We start from the raw sequence: 18131 nt of genomic DNA, 5'->3' as shown, positions 1-18131 counted from the left end.
GAACATTTTGAATCCAGACATATAAATGAAAAAGGAAACATATTATGAATTGACCATTGGCTTGTTTATATCATAATAATTTTAGATGTCTTTTCTTTCATTTTGAAAAAAGAATGCACTTCCCAAACTGTCCTATTCAGTGATCTTAAGTTACTTACATTTTCTTCTTGTACCTATTACAGACTAAAAACAACCCAAGCGAAACAAACAAAACCCCACACCAAACGCCCCTGCACACCACCTTACATATCTTGATATAAAATTCTTCATACTTGCTGACAATATCAGATTTCTTTTATCTATTAAAATGCAACGAGCTGCTTAGTGTCTTTATTATGTAGCTAGATGTTTATTTCTAAAATGAGATTTCTTGCCAATTACTTTTTTCCGCTTTGCTAATTGGGGAATAATTAAAATCAAGCCGAAGTCTGCGCTGCTTAATTACTTTATTGTATAAGCGTTAAGCGGTTAAAAAACTAAAAAAGGCTGAATGGAAACGCAATCACACCCGAGTGTTTTATCTCTGCAGATAGAAGGAACCCCGGCGTGCTGTTTCTATGAGCATTGTAGTTTGCTTTGAATCATGCGCTGCCGGCTATTGGTTGGGAAACACGTGGAGGGGGCGGAGGGAAACGCAGTGCTGGCAGAAACTAGCAGCTCCCGCTTGCCTATATCCCAAACCGATAGCGTCATCGCGGTAGTGTCTAGTGTTCCCAGGTTAGCAGTGGACGCTTGAGGCGCAGCCGCCTGCGTTTCTTCCCGGGAGGAGGATCCTAGCGGAGTGCAGACAGAGTAGCTAATAGCTGCTTTGTTCTGCTCCCAGCTCCGTCTATTAGTTGTATCGTCGCACAAGCGAAGCCTTTTAAGACCCGACAGCCCTACTTGGCTTTCCGTTTCCTAAAGCCTGGCTCCCCCCGTGTGATCGATTCCCCCTGTTCTCTGGCATTGCACTACTAGGCAATGCGCACAGTGGGGAATCGGCACAGCTGCATTTCTGCACATCAGAGCGTAACCCTTTTTATACGCAGTCGGCTCTGTGGTGGTTTTGCTCAGTGGTCTCCTCGTGCACCCTGTGAACCCCTCATGGAGACCATCTCGTAAAACACACCCCACGGCAGCCCTAGAGACGCAGTGCCTCTAGTAACAAAGCTGGGTTACAAAGCCTTGTCTGTAGCCTTGTGCATTAGGACCAACCCCGTCTCATCCCTTTGGAGCCCTGGCTGGCAGGGTATCCCCGCGGGGTGGTGCGGAGCAATGGAGACTGCATCGATGCTGGGGCAGAGCTTGCTGCAAGAGGCCGGAGAAGCCACCTTTGGAGCCTGTGTCCAGTGTGCCTGTCCAAGGGAGGAGGGAGGGCTGTTGGGGCCCCTGTCTCAGTGCAGCGGGAACCACCGGGGTGGGGAGGGAGACGGCGGAGTCCGGCTCGGCGCTGGGGCAGCCCTTCCTGGCGGGGGACACGGCACACGTGGGTCGCGCGGGCCCTCCTGTGTCCCGGGCTGGGCGAGCTGCCCCTCCCCGCCGCGGAGCCCTCTTCCCTTTGTGTCCCTCCCCCGCGGCTGGCCTCCGGCCCATGTGACAGCATCTCTCGCTGCGGCTCCGTCTGTTAACTCGCGTCCTCCTCCGCCAGCCCGGCCCTCCCCTCCCCTCGTGTCACTCAGCCTCTTTGCATATGGGCCCCCCACCCACAGGCAGCCCATATACCCGCTTCCCCGCGCCGCCAGACGCGCAGCAGCCGGCGAGCGGCCGCCTCCTGCAGTAGCAGCGGCAGCGGCGCCTCCAGTCCGCGCAAGCGCTTGCCCGCCCGAGTGCGGCTGCCCGCAGCCCCCGGCCCGGCGGGGAAGGGAGGGAGGAGCGAGCCGGAGGCGGCTGGCCGCTGGGGAAGGGGCGGGACAGGCTCCCGCAGCCGCTCGCCTGCCCGGAGCTCGGAGGCAGGCGGCAGCGCGGCGCCGCGGCGGTAAGTTCCTGCGCGCTGACCTGTTGCGGGTGGCCGGGCGGGGGCTGCTGCCCGCAGGGCCGAGCCGGGGCTTGGGCAGCGCTCGGGGAAGGGCGAAGCGGCGCTTCCCTCCCTGCCGGCGGTGACAAGGCAGGACACGCGTCTGCCTTCCCCAGCCGGGGGAAGAGGGAGGCGGTGGGCGGAGAGGGCTGCCCCAGCCTCCGCGGGGCTCGCTCCCGGTCTCACAGGGGGCCCCTTGCACGGGCAGCTCTCGTGTGGGTGGGCACATCGGCTTCGCCTTGCGGGCGGCTGGCAAGGAGCGGTGGCAGCGCGCGGCAAACCTCCGAGCCCGGCAGACTGGTTCCCGGCGTGGATCAGCTGCCGCTTCCATGGCTTGTGTTGCAAAGAGTCAGAAACCTGCGCGGGAAGCACCCCGCCGCTGCGGCTGTTAAGTGGGGAGACACTTTCACCTCAGTGTCGGGCTCATTTTCAGCTGCCTCCTAGTTTTACACAGACCTGTCATGACCCGAGTCTTGGTAGTGAGCTCCAATGGAATATTGAACGACTGTGTGGGCTTGATGGTAACCTCACACCAGCCACACGATATTCTCTATACTAGTAAGCATCCCCTGTTCAGTCCTGAAAGCAGGTCCTGCTGTTTGTGCACCATGTGCCCATTACAACACTGGTGGATAATTATTTGCACTAACCGTTAGGTATTTCTGGTATGTGACTGTCTTTGGCAAATAGAAACAGTTGCTTCCCTTAATGCTAGATACTGACCTTAAATATTGACTTCTTGTCGTTTCCTTTTCAAGTTTCTCAAATGACTAATTTGGCAAATACACATAAGAAATGTCAGTTGACTTTTTAATAAGTCTGAGTAACCAGAATTAGAATGACCATGGACTTCACTTTCAGAATCAAATGCAGAACCCATTCCTTTTTTCTTTGAGGAAGTTTTTCATCCACAACCAATACAATGTTCATGTACACAAAGATAAAGTAGACATTGCTAGAAACTGATTATGATATTTCTTCTGCAGGTTGGGAAGAAACAGATACTATTTTGAAGTACCAGAGGTGTTCAGATACTATATTGAAGGGCAGCATATAGACACGTGGGTATATAGGTATGTACTGTCACACAGTCATTCAGAAATGACCTGCATTTGCCAAAAAAACACACCCCAAAACCCCAGGGACTGTACCAAAAAAATGCATAATAAGTGATGCCCCAATTTACGCTTCATATTACTTCTGTGTAAGTCCATGGGGTTACATAGAAGATCTGTCTAGACTACAGGGATTTTTTTTGAAAAATCTTTACCTACATCTAGACTGCCGCCGTATTCTGTTGACAGTAAATAGAAAGAACGAGGTGGTTTTGTCAACTGCGGAAAACCTCATTTTACGAGGAATAATGCCTTTTTTTGAAAGTGCTCCATCGAAAAAAAGCACTATGTAATGCAAACTGTGCTTTTTCGAAAGAGAGCATCCAGACTGCCTGGGTGCTTTCTTTCGAAAAAGCAGCTTGCTTTTTCAAAAGTACTGGTTATAGTCTAGACGCTCTTTTTTGAAAGAGGCTTTTTGGAAAGAGGCTTGCAGTCTAGACATAGCCAGTGTTAGAAAGGGGTTGACTGTAAATGTTCACAGCATCACTGCAGACTTAGGAATTTGAAGAAGGGATCAGTTCAAACAATGGGTAGTTGAGCAACAGTGACTTTTTCCCCCAGTATCACTTTGGAGAACAGATGAGATTATAGTGTTTTAAGAGGAAGTTGTATTTTGTACATCATAAATGTTCAAATAACAAATCACCTTTTTTTATTTGAGTGAGCCGAGACCTTCTACAACCTCTTGTGCTACCTCTTAACAGCTTTAGATTCTGAACACTGGGTACTACCAGATTTGAGGTTGCTGTGACAAGTAGCTGGTTGAAAAGTATGTTGATTCAGTCTCTTAGTTCAATATTTATTTAACAATTCATGATAAATACATATTTCTATGGTACTGACCATTTGTCCTTTACATTCAGATGTTACTGTTTCTAAGGAAAAATTGCCTGAAGGGGGTTGACTCATTTTATTCAAGATGAACACTTGGTCAGTGACTATGTGAATTACCTTTGCTGAAATATTTGAGCTTGCATAATTTGCAACAAATAGAGAAGTCAGAGATGTCTGTATATTTGTATTGCTTTGAAATATATGTAACATTTCAGAACAAATTGCATTGTCAAAAATTGCAAATCAGACTTGTTCAGAAAAACACTACTTTGCTAGTAAATTATAAGGAGTCTTTTAAATAGTATTTTGCCTCTATATTGACTGGTAGAACAACTTGAAAACCTTTGGTGGGACTTGAGGGCAAAGATGTACAAATATGTATCTTTTGTTCTGTTTGAGGAAATATGTTTAACTTCTTTCTTCTAAAGAGGCAACTTTATTGTGACACAGGTAATGCTTTTGTTACATTTTGCTAAAGAGAAATTCATGAATAGTGCAAGTAATTTAATAAAAAGAGCTTTGGTTATAGAAAGATCAGATCTTGTCTTAGGATATTGCCATGTCCAAAATAGAAATGAGGTGAATCCCTGTACTTCCTATCACATGATAGTCTCAAAGGGGTTTTCATCTATTTTTTTTTCCCAGCTACAATCTGTATTTCTTGCTAGGGGTGTGAGTGGGCTTGGGCAACATGCAGTGATCTGCACTTTCCTACCTCTTTGACACTTCTCTGCATATGGTGTGGAGTTCACTACTCTAAAATATAGGGATAATGCTAGTTCCTAGTTCAGAGCCTGATCCTGCAAGGTTCTGTGCAGCCATATCTCATGAGAAATCACAGCACTCCTGTGGGATCAGAACACACCTGTATATGTAATGTCTGAACTTTCCTTTATCAATGCCTCTATGATTTTTTTTTTGTATTATATGTATTTAGTACTGAGTGCTGTCCAAATGCTTAGCAGCAGATCAGGAAGGGATACATGGTCTAATCTTATGAAATGCTAAGTGCTGCCTAGAGATGTTGAGTGCCTGCATCTCCTGTTGTCTTCAGAGAGTGGGAGCTGAGGTTGTTCCATGCTCCACAGGAGTTATTCAGCCTCTTGTGGAATTGGGCCCTAAATGTGAGGCAGACCAGTCCAGAAAGACATACAAAATGTTGTATATTGAATCATAACTTATGAAATTACAAAATCGTTGTGAAGTTTTTAAAATCTGGCTCCACAGTGTTTTCCAAATGAGGGCTGATCTTCCTCCTTTTGCCTCTAGTCTACACTATGGATGCACCAACATCCAGAGCCAGGATCCTCTCTGTAATTCTATAGCTTCAGCAAATCTGAAATTGAGGCGCATATTCAGTATAACCTTTGGCAATGGGGTAATTGGGTTTATTTAGTCCTAGATTAGTGTTTGTGACTCTTGAATGCCCTCTGAATGTTGATTTTTGTCAAGTACTGTGATTATATTTAATGGGTAATTAATTACACTTACACGTGAAACTGGTTACATGTATTTTAATAGCATACTTGGCTATTTCTACTGTGCAGTGGTTATAGTTACTGTAGTTAACCTAAAACATTGATCCAAAGTGTATTGTGTAGTTCATATTTTTCTGTCACCATGAAAAGGGCTTGATCTAAACCTTTCTGAAATAACTGAAAAGATGCCCATAGATTTTAATGGACTTTGGGTGAGTTTCAATAAAGACAAACACTATGTACTTCCCATGTTGTTCCTTTTTTAAAGTCTTGATGACAATCATCAGGAAATTAAGTTCCAGCTTAAAGAAAGAGTAGTTGCAGCATTTTGGTGCATATTTAAGCATGAACATGAGTGAAAGGCCAAATTTAATTTAATTTTTAGAATGCCATAGAAATTAGGGATGTAAAATCCCATTTAATTAGTTAACCAGTCAAATGTTTTGCTTAACCAGTTAACTGATTAAATAGGGAGGGCCACTCTAGCCCATCCCCATACTGTGGGTGGGGACTGCTTCAGCCAGGCTGGAGTGCTCCTGCTCATGGAGCACTGCGGATGGAGGCTACGGCTGGAACACCCCCAGACTTGCCGTGGGGCCTGCAGAGCTAGAGCAGCCCCCCATACTCCAGCCTCCACCAGTTCACCAGTTGATTAACCATTCACATCCCCAATACAAACTTCTGAGGCTGTTCAAATTCTTATGCAGTCTCTTTATCAGAGTGTTAGTTTGAGGCCATCCAGCAAAGTGTTTCTCTAAAAAACATAAACCTTATGGAAACAGAATGATCTGTTACTAAGCTGTTAATTAATACATGTTCAGGAATATAAATGCCATGAAATTCCCCTCAATCAGAGAAGCTGAACTTCACCAAACCTCTCTTCTCCCCCACCCTCTACCCAGGTTATAGAGCACCCCTGAAAGTGTGACATGATGGCCACCAACTATGTAATCACCACCAACTATTTAGAAGTGTTTTGTTCAATGCATCTCTGTAGATGCAAATCCAAAGCCCAGGCCCTGACATGTCCCCATATCACAGAGATCATGGAGGGCAATTGAATCTTTAGCTGGTCATTAATAAAATAACTAGGCATTAAAATGGGAGCAAAATAGTGTTGCTTTTGAAAAGACAGGCGTAACAATGTAGAATATTGATTTCCCCTACCCCCAAAACAACTGCTGACCGCTTGTGCTCTAAGAACCTAACACGGGGATTGTGGAATAGCAATTCGGTATTAATTTCAGCAGATAGTACTATACTATGAAGAATGTAAGCACATCTAATGTCACCCACTAGCAGGCTACCACTGGACAGATACAAGATGTAGATTTCTGTAATATTTAGCCAAGATATTGTAATACAACTCTCGTCACGTAACAATATCCTTGCAATGCTACTTTTCTCTGTCTTACCTTTCCCATTCCCTGATATTGGATATGGATATTTAAGAAAAACATCAAAATGGATTAGTACATTCTTTATGATGATGATTATTATTATTATTTTTTTTACAGTCCATAAGATATTCTGGAGAATGTTTCAGGGTGTGTGTGTGTGTGTGTGTGTGTGAAATGAATCAGCTGTGCTACACTGGGGAAGGGTGAGAAAATCAGCTCTAGGTTTTTATTTGTCCTCTGTCTTCCTTGTCCTGAAAGTAGGAGATCAGGTTTCCCAAGATAAACCTGCTCTTGGGCAATAGTAGATGGGGCATCTCTTTTAAGAAACTCATCAAGGCAAAAAAATAAACTTATACGGAAGTATATAATTATTTGTCCTATGATGTCTATAATAGGCTCAAACCTTTCTTCCTCCTTAACCATGATTATCAGGGATACCTAAAAAATGTTTATTAAAAGAAGTATATCTTAAACATTTGTCATGCAAATCCTTACTCTTACCTAATTTTTGTTTATTTTTAGGTGTGGCAAAAAATGTCAGTCAGCATGCATGAGAACCGCAAATCTAGAGCCAGCACTGGCTCTATAAACATATATTTATTCCACAAATCGTCATATGCTGATAGTGTTCTTACTCACCTGAACCTTCTACGCCAACAACGGCTCTTTACAGATGTGCTTCTCCATGCTGGGAACAGATCATTCCCTTGCCACAGAGCTGTTCTAGCTGCATGTAGTCGCTATTTTGAAGCAATGTTCAGTGGAGGACTTAAGGAGAGCCAGGCCAGTGAAGTCAACTTCCATAATTCTATTCATCCAGAAGTCTTAGAACTTCTGCTGGACTATGCGTACTCCTCCAGGGTTATCATCAATGAGGAGAATGCAGAGTCCCTGCTAGAGGCTGGAGACATGTTAGAATTCCAGGATATCAGAGATGCTTGCGCAGAGTTTCTGGAGAAGAACCTTCATCCCACCAACTGTCTTGGCATGCTTCTGCTGTCAGATGCTCACCAGTGCACCAAGCTTTATGAACTCTCTTGGAGGATGTGTCTTAGCAACTTCCAAACCATCAGTAAAAGTGAAGATTTTCTCCAGTTGCCAAAAGACATGGTTGTGCAGCTCCTTTCCAGTGAAGAACTAGAAACAGAAGATGAAAGATTAGTATATGAGTCAGCTATTAACTGGGTTAACTATGATCTGAATAAGCGCCACTGTCATCTCTCTGAACTATTGCAAACTGTGAGACTGGCTCTCCTACCAGCCATTTACCTTATGGAGAATGTTGCAATGGAAGAACTTATCGCTAAGCAAAGGAAGAGTAAAGATATAGTAGAAGAAGCAATAAGATGCAAGTTAAAGATCTTACAGAATGATGGTGTAGTAACAAGTTTGTGTGCCAGGCCTCGCAAAACTGGCCATGCACTGTTTCTTCTTGGGGGCCAAACCTTTATGTGTGACAAGCTGTATCTGGTGGACCAAAAAGCAAAGGAGATCATTCCAAAGGCTGACATCCCAAGTCCACGGAAAGAGTTCAGTGCTTGTGCTATCGGCTGCAAGGTGTATATCACTGGGGGCCGGGGATCAGAAAATGGAGTCTCCAAAGATGTTTGGGTGTATGACACTCTTCATGAGGAGTGGTCAAAGGCTGCTCCCATGTTGGTGGCTAGGTTTGGGCATGGTTCTGCTGAACTCAAACACTGTTTGTATGTAGTAGGAGGGCACACCGCAGCAACTGGTTGCCTTCCAGCTTCCCCTTCTGTATCCTTAAAGCAAGTAGAACAGTATGACCCTGTGACCAACAAATGGACAATGGTTGCCCCACTTCGAGAAGGAGTAAGCAACGCGGCTGTAGTTAGTGCAAAGCTTAAGCTATTTGCATTTGGTGGCACCAGTGTTAGCCATGACAAGCTGCCCAAAGTTCAATGTTATGATCAATGTGAAAACAGATGGACAGTACCAGCCACCTGTCCCCAGCCCTGGCGCTACACAGCTGCAGCTGTTTTGGGTAACCAGATTTTTATTATGGGTGGAGATACTGAATTCTCCGCATGCTCAGCGTATAAATTCAACAGTGAAACATACCAGTGGACTAAGGTGGGAGATGTGACAGCTAAACGAATGAGCTGCCATGCAGTAGCATCTGGAAACAAACTGTATGTAGTTGGAGGTTATTTTGGAATTCAAAGATGCAAAACATTGGACTGCTATGATCCCACATTAGATGTATGGAACAGCATAACCACAGTGCCCTATTCGCTTATTCCCACAGCATTTGTCAGCACATGGAAACACCTCCCCTCATAACTGTATGTGTTGCTGTTGCAGCTAGTCAGGTAAGAAACTATACCTATAATACAAATATAATAGAACTTAGTGCTCATAGTGCTTTTCATCCGTGGAGCTCAAAGGAGGGTAAGTAAATTATTTGCATTTAGCAGTAAGGAAAACTGAGGCACACAGCTGTTAAGTGACTTCTCCAAGGTCATGCATCAAATTATCTCACAGAGCCAGGAATGGAATCCAGATTGCTTGGTTCCCAGTACCATGATCTCATCACTAGATTGATCACTTGGCTTCACAGTTTAGATGATGAATATGTTACTTCTACTAGGTATGACACTGATTGGGGGAGGAGGGGGAGAATTTGTTAAATCATTAACAAAGCAAAATGGGGAAAACTCAGACCACATGTAGCTTCTGTCTTGTATCCTCTTACTGGCTACTCTAAATTCAGCTTTGCTTGTTTAGCTGGTTATGTGGCTCTGCTATAGATGGATTGTCTGGTGTGTTTTTTTTTCTTCTTCATTTGGAAAACCACTAAAATATCTGAGCACCTAGAAGTTTTCATGTCAGTTTGTATCAACACCACAAAACAGTTAACTTGCATCAAATTAAAATTGATTTTCATTATTATCACCCCCATCTTTTCATGAATTGTATCACTTAAGCCTCTGATATTTTCTAGGGTACTTGTGTTATTTTGCATTAACACAATTGTTTGTGTTGCATTAACACAATAGTTTGTAGTTTTTTTTTTTTTTCTGAGAGACTGCAATGCAGTCATGACTACAGATACATTCTGATGGCATATTTAACCCTCAGAAACAACTTATGTTACCTAAATGAGCCATGCTCTGTGAGTAATAATTTTTAAGGGATTTGAATACTGCAACTATAAAACCAGCCAGACTGAAAAAACTATTAAAGGAAAAACAGTTTAAAATAGCGTAATCAGCTCTGTATTAACTTCTGGAGTCATCTAGAAACTCCAGATCAAAGTAGGTGCCTCAGAACAATAATACAGTAAATCTCCAATTGTCCGGCATCCAGTGGTCTGGCACACCCCATAGTCCGGCACCAATTGGAACGCGGAAATGCTCTTGCCAGCCGGACAATTGAGCTGCTCTGCCCCCAGCTTCCCCAAGTCCTCCGCTGCTGTAACTGACCAGTGGCTGACTGGTTGGCCCCCCAGTGCCGCCCCTCACCTGAGCTGCGCTGCGGGACCAACCGGGTAGCACTCCAGCTGCTCTGCCCCCGGCTTCCCCAAGTCCACTGCTGGTCAGTTTCAGCAGCGGCTGACTTGGGGAAGCCGGGGACAGAGCAGCTGGGGTGCTGTTGGGTTGGTCCTGCAGCGCCACTGCGTAGTTCCCCGCCGACCCCACTCACCACCCCAGACCCCTTATAGCCCCCCTTCCTGTATGCCGGCACCCCCTGGGTCCTAAAGATGTCGGGTTATCAGAAGTTTACTGTAATACCAATCTGCTTTTGTAGACTTACATAGCATCTTCCTCTTCAGAAGGGTTGTTTTGACAGGATTTTACTGGCAACTGGACTACAAGGAGATTGCTAGTTGGCTTCCACACTAAATAGCGGGATACCCCATTGTTCTTGTAACAGGGTAAAACTGATCATTTGGAGAGTCTGGAAATTTTTCACCCAGTGGTATGCTGAGGCCTCATGTTTCAGTTTTCCCTTTGAGCTGAATGGGAATTTTGGCTAAGTAAGGAGTGCATTTTTGGACCACTGCAGAATAGCAGTGCTGAAATGCAGTAGGAAATGTAGCGAGGTCATGTTTTCAGTGACACTTTCGTTCTTTAAGTTGAATACCACCTGTAACTTTTTTCCATCTCCCTGCACAATTTAGTCTTTGAAAAACAAAACCTTGAATTTAATCCAATTTTTTGCATACACTAGTGGCTGATCATATCCTGGGTGTCGGTGAATTATCACACATTTCCGATAACTTAAAAACTGAGCAAATAGAAGGCTATGTTTCTTTCAGAGTCCTTCCTTGCTTGCCGGAAAGCTAGGAATATATCTTTAAATCCATACCATTTAGCCAGTTTCTATTATTACTCATTTCAGCAGTACTCAGTGTTATCAAGTAATGAATGCCTAGATTCAGAATCTGTGCCAAGAAAAATATTGACTTTTATTCTTCTAAGATTGACTTCATTGTTCTAAAATTTACAGCACATAAAATTGAGATGTTTTTTTTTCTTGAAAAATAGTAGTCCAGGTATAATGGCACTAAAGGTTTTCTTTTGCCTTGCAATATCCTGTTAAAGGCCATTATTTTATCTTCACTAACCTATAAGATAACTAGATGAATGCAGCTGTAAACTGAAAGCATGCTCATCCAGCTAGTTGTGGTTTTGTGTGTGTGTGTTTTTTTTTTTTCTTCTTCTTCTTCTTCCCTGACTCCCGCTGTTCTGTCAGTGGGTGGGATGGACAAAAAGGAAATTACTTCTGATTACCCTCTGTTTTCATGGTGTTGTGTGGCCTCAGCTTGCCACAGATTAGGAAGATGTTAGTCTGCTTTGTTTCTTACTTCAAACTTTGCTCTTCTGAGTAGATTTAGTTTTATTTTCCCTTTGCAAAATGGTCTACTCTTTGTTAATCATCCCATGACAGGAAACATTATTTTGGCTTCAGTGTTGAGATAAATTTTTCACGAAGGGAAAAAACAACACACTAGTCTGAAAAATGTCTAGGCAAGCTTAATCAGCAATAAGAAACTGCAAAAAATTACATTGGAAATAATGAAAAGAGTCTGTCTTAAATCCAATTTCAGGCTAAGGTAGTGGTATAATCTTGTCGTTTTAGGCATTGCAGCACTACAGGGCTACATTCTGCTCTCCTGCATATGTTTTCAGATTAACTGCATTCAGTTCAGTAGAGTTGGTTTGCATGTGTGCACCTTTGTAAATGACTGCAGAAGCTGTCTCCTAAATTCTAGCTGTGCTATCTAAATCTACTATAATAATGAGACTGATGCCTGGTTTGGAAAGTGAGGTTTGGAAACTTGCTCTTAACATAGATTTCATAATAAAATATAAAAGCCATCCAGGAGTTTTATTTTTCACTGAATAATCAACTTCTGGAAAAGACTCCAGTGTGGAGGAGTTGAGGCATGGTGCATTGTTGTGAAAAGAAGCAAGACAAATTTCTGCTATAATGAATGGAAGAGAAGGTTTAAATAAGGGGATTAATATGTCCTTTTTCTCTACGGTGAATAAATCTCATTTAGAGTTCTCCATGGTGAACAGAGGACATAGGTGTGAGCCTTCCCTTTCTCCACTCTACCCTCCCTGCTCTTTTTTTCAGTATCACTCTGATCTAGTTTGACTTGGTCCGTAAGTAGAATAAATCGATTACCCTAATAATTTTTTAGGCTTTTCTGGAAGAGAGAAGTTGCACAAGGTTGTTTTCTTTAAGCACATCCCCCTGACATTTTTTGAGAACGGGAAAAACAGTATGTTGCAAAATCCAGCAAAAATAGAAGTATTGACCAAATGCTATTTAACCTTTCATTTGTAAGGGCTAGAATCACGGTGGAGTCTCTGTGTTTAGTAAGGATGTTAGATATTGGGTAATTGAAGAGTTGTGTAACTGCATGAAATCTTAGCAGTTACATGACTATTCGATTAGTCCCAGAGATGGGACTGGCAGCAGGGTGGCAGATGGAGTCAATCCACGAGGGGAGTCATTTTTAAAAACAATTCCCTGCACAAGACTAGCTGCATCTGTGGGACTCTTGGACCCCTTGCAGACAGGGGCCACTTCAGGGCAGCCTCTCCTATCCCCCTCCGTGCTCCTGCCTCAAATAGAGGCAGTAGCGGGAAGGGGGGCAGGCAGCACCACAGAGCCGGTGCTGGGGGGAACCAGCTTTTAAGAGGCAGCAAGGGGGGGGGGGGGAGAAATGCGTGCAGTTGACAAGAATAATCTTATAGTTGAGTAGACGTTAACGTCCCTAGTGTTTAGTCACTATTGGAGTCTCAGGAGCTCCTTGCAGAGTAAGGGCCCACCAAGTAAAGGAGGTAGAATGTGACTGTAAATGTGATGGATTAGTTATTGCATTGAGACATGTTTTGGGTCTAATGAAAACCTTATTGTCTGTTGTCTCACAAGAATCCTCTAAACCTTTTCTCTCTCTCCCCCCCATTTCTTCTTCTTCCAGTTTACACCATTATTTTGAGAAGAAACTTGGAATTTCAGCTATAGAGAAATGGTTTTAATGAAGAAAAGTCATTCAGAGTCTTTTGAATTTGAAGAAAAATATTTGCACCTTGTAAATTATCTAACCTGAATATGAAGGAATGGGAAGAAAAAAACCAAACCTCTGTTTGGTGCATCAGCACGTGGTTTCAATATGAGAATGAACCTATGATCTGATTCCTTGTTCAAGTAGTTATGGATTAATGTCAGAGTTAATCAGATCTTCAAAGGGAGAGGGTGAGGAAAAGGAAAACAATGTACAGAACTTTCCTTAATTGTGCAACCTACAACTCTCGATTTTCATGGACTCCACTGTGAGTGCATGAAATTTGAAATGGTTGTCACTGCTCACTGTGACGGTTTGAAGTGTCAGCACCAGCTGCCAGAGAAGCAGGCGGGGTCTGAAACAGTGAGATGTTGCTGTGAATGAAGATACAGCTGTGTCACTGCAGAATACTTGCTACAGGAATGAACTTGTTTATAGGCAGTGTGTGAAGAATCCATTAGATAACCATGTTGTGTTGTCCTAAAGTTTTTGCAATAGTGGGGAATTAAAAAGAACTCATTTCCCCTAAATGTTCAATTTCCCTTTGTCCCTGTATTTATAAGTGACTTAAACTGTCCTATTCCTCTTATGTTACTTGTAGATATAGCTATTTATTGTTCAGTGCTTGCATGCTGAAACAACACCTTCAGTTGTCTTCATGTTGTAAGGACTTGTGTGTATTATTGTATGTTTTGCACATTTTGTGGTCTGTTTAGCTCTGCTGCACAAAAAAAAAAAGAAAGAAAAACTGTTGAGTGAATAATAGTTTGAGGTGGGAGGGAATGAATGGATGGCTTCCTCAGTCGGAAATGGAAGGACTGCAAGGCAGCGTCTTAAATTACATACGTACTAAAGGAAAAAGCCATGGAGGTCACTTTCTCAGGCCACTAGCTCTCCAGGTTAGATGTGGTGTATCCAGTAGATAGTGTCCTTGTTACATTTCATTGGCCTGCTCATGCCTTTGAATTTGGAGCTGGCCAAAACCATTTACAGTTTTCTCTTTATGCAGACTCTCCATTAGCTAGAACAGGAGAGGGGAAGGGATGTGGCCCCCAGCTTGCCTGGACCTGCCCCCTGAGGTTCATCCCTCTCCACCAGTATTGAAGAGCCCGCACTTGCGCTCCAATCCTCCCGACAGTGGGACTGGAGCTCACAAAATCTACTAGCCTGGGCCCCCCTACGCTCTGGTGTGCGAGAAATGTTGGGAATGTGTCTCTGCAGTTGGGGGTCACATCAGTTAGGGGTTTTCTGCGTGTGCGCGGCACCTTGACTGATTTTTCTGGGGGTCAGTGGCCCCAACTCAAAAAAGGTTCCTCACCCCTGACCTAGAAGATGCCTAGTTTCTGTACACAGGGCCCTGAGAAAGGCATTGGCCAAAAAATTATTTATTTATTTATTTGTGTGTGGGTTTAAACAATGAGACATTTACCATAACCACATTTACCTGATTGAGTGTAATGCGGCTAACTCACAAAATTAAAACAGATTAGTTCTGAATTATGTAAAAAACAAAACACGAAAACCCCTGTGTCTTGCATTGACAGTTTTGGCTCTTCTCTCTGCATGGATGAAGGGGTACTATAGTGTCAAAGACCCAGGCATAGCACAGTTGCTGCAATGATGAAGCATAAAAAAATTGAAAAACTAGAATCTAAAAATAATCAAGTTTTGGTGCATCTTTTACTTTCACACAGCTTGGTGAGTCTTCAAACATTTGGTATAGAGAAATGTCAAATAAACCAAAGGATTAAACAATTTCATTTGCTCAGCCTGTTCTGGAGTCAGGTATGCATATACACATCATTTTTTAAAATTTCTGTTTCACAGATGCTTTTCTTGCCAGATTTCATTGTGAAGCATGTGTTGTATTTTTCATAAGTCTTTTGAGCCCAGCTTAATAATGATGTGCTCAACAACATAGTTATAGTATTCCGTTGCAAAGTATACGTAAAAAGATTCTTAGTTGCATGTATGCAAAAATGAAAGTTATAAAAGGTGTTTGCATTTCTTTCTCTTACGGTGCAATCACTGTACTTTTTAAAGCTTACCATTACCATGAAACATTAACAGTGCTCACCCTTCAATTTTTCTCACAAAGGAAGAATTTTTAAAGGGCGACCCATGGTTTGACAAGAACAGGACTCCACAGCACAAGTTACTATTATAGTGCCACTAAGTTGGGTTGAGCAGTTAAAAAATAACACAGAAAAGGGGAATTTATTTTTAAATTTCCATGTGACTTTCAACAAATGACATGCTGCTTAGGAAGAGCATCCTCTCATAAGCCCATACTTCTGAGTTGCCCCAATAAAGAAAATGGGCTGGATTCGCCACTTCTTGGTATGTTGGGTAGTCAGTCATTCACACTTGAGCAGTATGGGTATAAAATGCTCCCGAATACAAATCGTTGCATAGGTGGCACTGGCTATACAAGTTACAACAGAAGTGAAGTGCTGGGTCCAACGGAACTGCTCATTTAGTAACTAAAGGTATATCTGCTCAAACCTGTTAAATGGAGGGATGTAATTTGACCTTAAAGCTGCCCCATACATTGCTTATGACAAAAATCTGTTTTATAATACCATGTCACTTTTGAAAGGATGAATTTTCTGCAGCTGTTTTCAAAGACGTGTAGTGCTTGATTAATTCCTGTGTGTAGGCTGAAGGAAAAGAAGTCCGGGTGGGCCTCAGGCGCTGCAGGGAATATTCTGAGCTTCTGCTCTTTGAATTGATGTGGGAATTCTGCCTTACTACTTGACCATTCTAGTCGTGCAAAACATCCCACACTTTGAAGCAAATGCAATTCACAGCAGAGTGCACACAAAAACCTTGGCATAGGACGGGAAGGTTCCTCTTATTTTGTGAGCTGGTTGCTGTAGAAACTTACAACAAAGGACAACCTTCCACTTCTGGTATAATTGTGTAGACCCTTTTCTCTAGGCCTGACACCTGTCTAATAAGAGTGATTAGAGCTGAATAATGCCTCTTCCCTGGCTATTGAAGATGTGGTTCACATACTAAAAGAAAATTACAAGTGAAGAAGGAAAAATGTCTGTGTTCTGTCACTGTTTGCTACTATATGTTAAGGTTTTGTAAAACTGGATTTTTTTTTTCACAATGTGAAACTTAAGGTCAATAAATTATTAGAGATTTTCTCTTGAATGAGTAGTTCCTTTGAGGGCTAGGGTTCTGTGGTTTTTTTCCCTTTTTGCTTTTTTTTTATTGTAACATCTTTTTCTTAAACATCTTTGACATGTAGTTTACTGGTGTGTTTTAAATGCTGCAGTTGGACTTAGGTTTGCCAGATGGTTTCAACAAAAATACCGGACACACTTGACATTACATCACAATCTACATTACATCTTATTTAGAAAATACTAGATATTTATATTGTCTCATTTCTATTTTCTCAATTAGTTTCCCGAACAGAAAGCTCAAATACTGGACTGTCTGGTTCAAAACCTGACACCTGGCAACCCTAATTGGACTTGCTCTGTTCCCTTTGGTCTGTTGGGCCACTTTACTATAGTCTAGCTCTCAAAAGTTCAATAGGTGAGAGCTTTAAAACCACTAACATTAGGAAATGTTGGCATTGTATAAAACATTTTAATACATATAGACTAGAGGCTGTGCCCCCTGCGTGCTATGTTCACCAGCCCTCCTCTCAGTTGGGGAGGGCCTGGGGCTGAGGTTGCTCCAGCCCTGGCTCGTCCCTCCACTCCAGCCACTGGGGAATGTCCGAGGCCATTCTGGCCCCGGCTCTCCACCAGCTCCAGCTCTCCCCTTCTTTAACCCTGACGGCCAGGGAGGGCCTTAGGTGGGCCCGGCTCCCTTTCCCCGTCGGCCTCCATGGAGGGTCCAAGGCTGCCCCTGCCCCAGCTCTCCCCCACTCGAGAGGCTGAGGCAGCCCCAGCTCTTGTCCCACCCCACCCCCAGCCGGCCCTGGTAGCTGGGGAGGGGAATCGAGCAAGGTTGCACCTGGCTTTTCCCCTAGACACCAAGGAGGGCCCAGGACGGGTCTGGCCCTTCCTTACTGTCCCTGGCTCCCAGGAGAGGCTGGGGCAAAGCCGCATCACATGGCAGCCCCGGATCTGCCACATTTCCCCGCAGCCTTTGCAGCCCTGGCTCTCTCCCCTCTGCTGTCAGGGGGGCGGGGTAGGGCGCGGAGAGGCTGGGCAGAGCTGAGGCCTCACCAGCTAAGGCCAGGGCCAGTTGCTGGGGTGTGGAAGTGGGAGGGGAGTGAGACCAGGCCACTCCTGGCTCTACCCCTTTCCCCCCATTCCCCTGGGAGCCTCAGCTCTCTCGCCTCTCCTTGCCAGGCCCAACTCTCTCCTCCCGGCTGCTGGGGGGTTTGGGTGAAGCCTCGCTGTAGCAGGCCTGTCTCTTCCCCCCCCCCCCCCCATCCTGTCGCTGAGCGGGTACTGTGCTAGGTCCGGCCAGAAGCCATGCGGCTCTTCTCTTCCCCCCACCCACCCCAGCGTGGGGGAGGAGCAAGAGGGGAGGCTGCATGGCTCACATCTCCCTGGAGCACAGGGGTGGCCGCAAGGCTGAGGGAAAGGTTGTGGGAGAAGGGAGGGGCTCTGTTGTCCTGCAGAAAAAGTTTATATATATATATGAGAGAGATATGTTAGAATAAAATCTCCCTCCCCCCCCCCCCCCTGAGTAAAAAGTTTGGCCAGGCTGCTCTTGCTGTAGTGGGCTGCAGTACTCCTCAGGAGAAACCGGCTGCACCCTTCCTGCATACCATTGCCTTTAGAAAAAGGGAAG

At 44.1% G+C, this 18131-nt stretch overlaps 1 protein-coding gene across 4 annotated transcripts; it reads left to right on the top strand.

Annotated features, from left to right (window-relative positions):
• Positions 1-1707: 1707 nt before the first annotated feature.
• ENC1 (ectodermal-neural cortex 1) lies at positions 1708-16526 on the top strand. Of its 4 annotated transcripts, XM_089779352.1 has the most exons (6): positions 1708-1954; positions 2980-3066; positions 3770-3877; positions 3972-4038; positions 7343-9153; positions 13281-16526. In XM_089779352.1, the coding sequence occupies exon 5, from the start codon at positions 7355-7357 to the stop codon at positions 9122-9124; it is 1770 nt and encodes a 589-aa protein (XP_089635478.1). In that variant the 5' UTR covers positions 1708-1954; positions 2980-3066; positions 3770-3877; positions 3972-4038; positions 7343-7354; the 3' UTR covers positions 9125-9153; positions 13281-16526. The 4 variants fall into 4 exon arrangements, with proteins under 4 accessions (XP_089635478.1, XP_075788378.1, XP_075788377.1 ...); XM_075932263.2 differs by lacking the exon at positions 3972-4038; XM_075932262.2 differs by lacking the exons at positions 3770-3877; positions 3972-4038.
• Positions 16527-18131: the final 1605 nt, after the last annotated feature.

This window comes from Pelodiscus sinensis, chromosome 6, assembly GCF_052426305.1.
Source record: "Pelodiscus sinensis isolate ZL-2025 chromosome 6, ASM5242630v1, whole genome shotgun sequence".
Taxonomy (NCBI): domain Eukaryota; kingdom Metazoa; phylum Chordata; order Testudines; family Trionychidae; genus Pelodiscus; species Pelodiscus sinensis.
The sequence above is the reverse complement of the archived record's forward strand: the minus strand, read 5'-3'. Positions and strand labels throughout refer to the sequence as shown.

What these genes read in the sequence shown, in the direction of transcription:
- ENC1 (XM_075932264.2), top strand. Translation starts at nt 7,355, where the DNA reads ATGTCAGTCAGCATGCATGAGAACCGCAAATCTAGAGCCAGCACTGGC.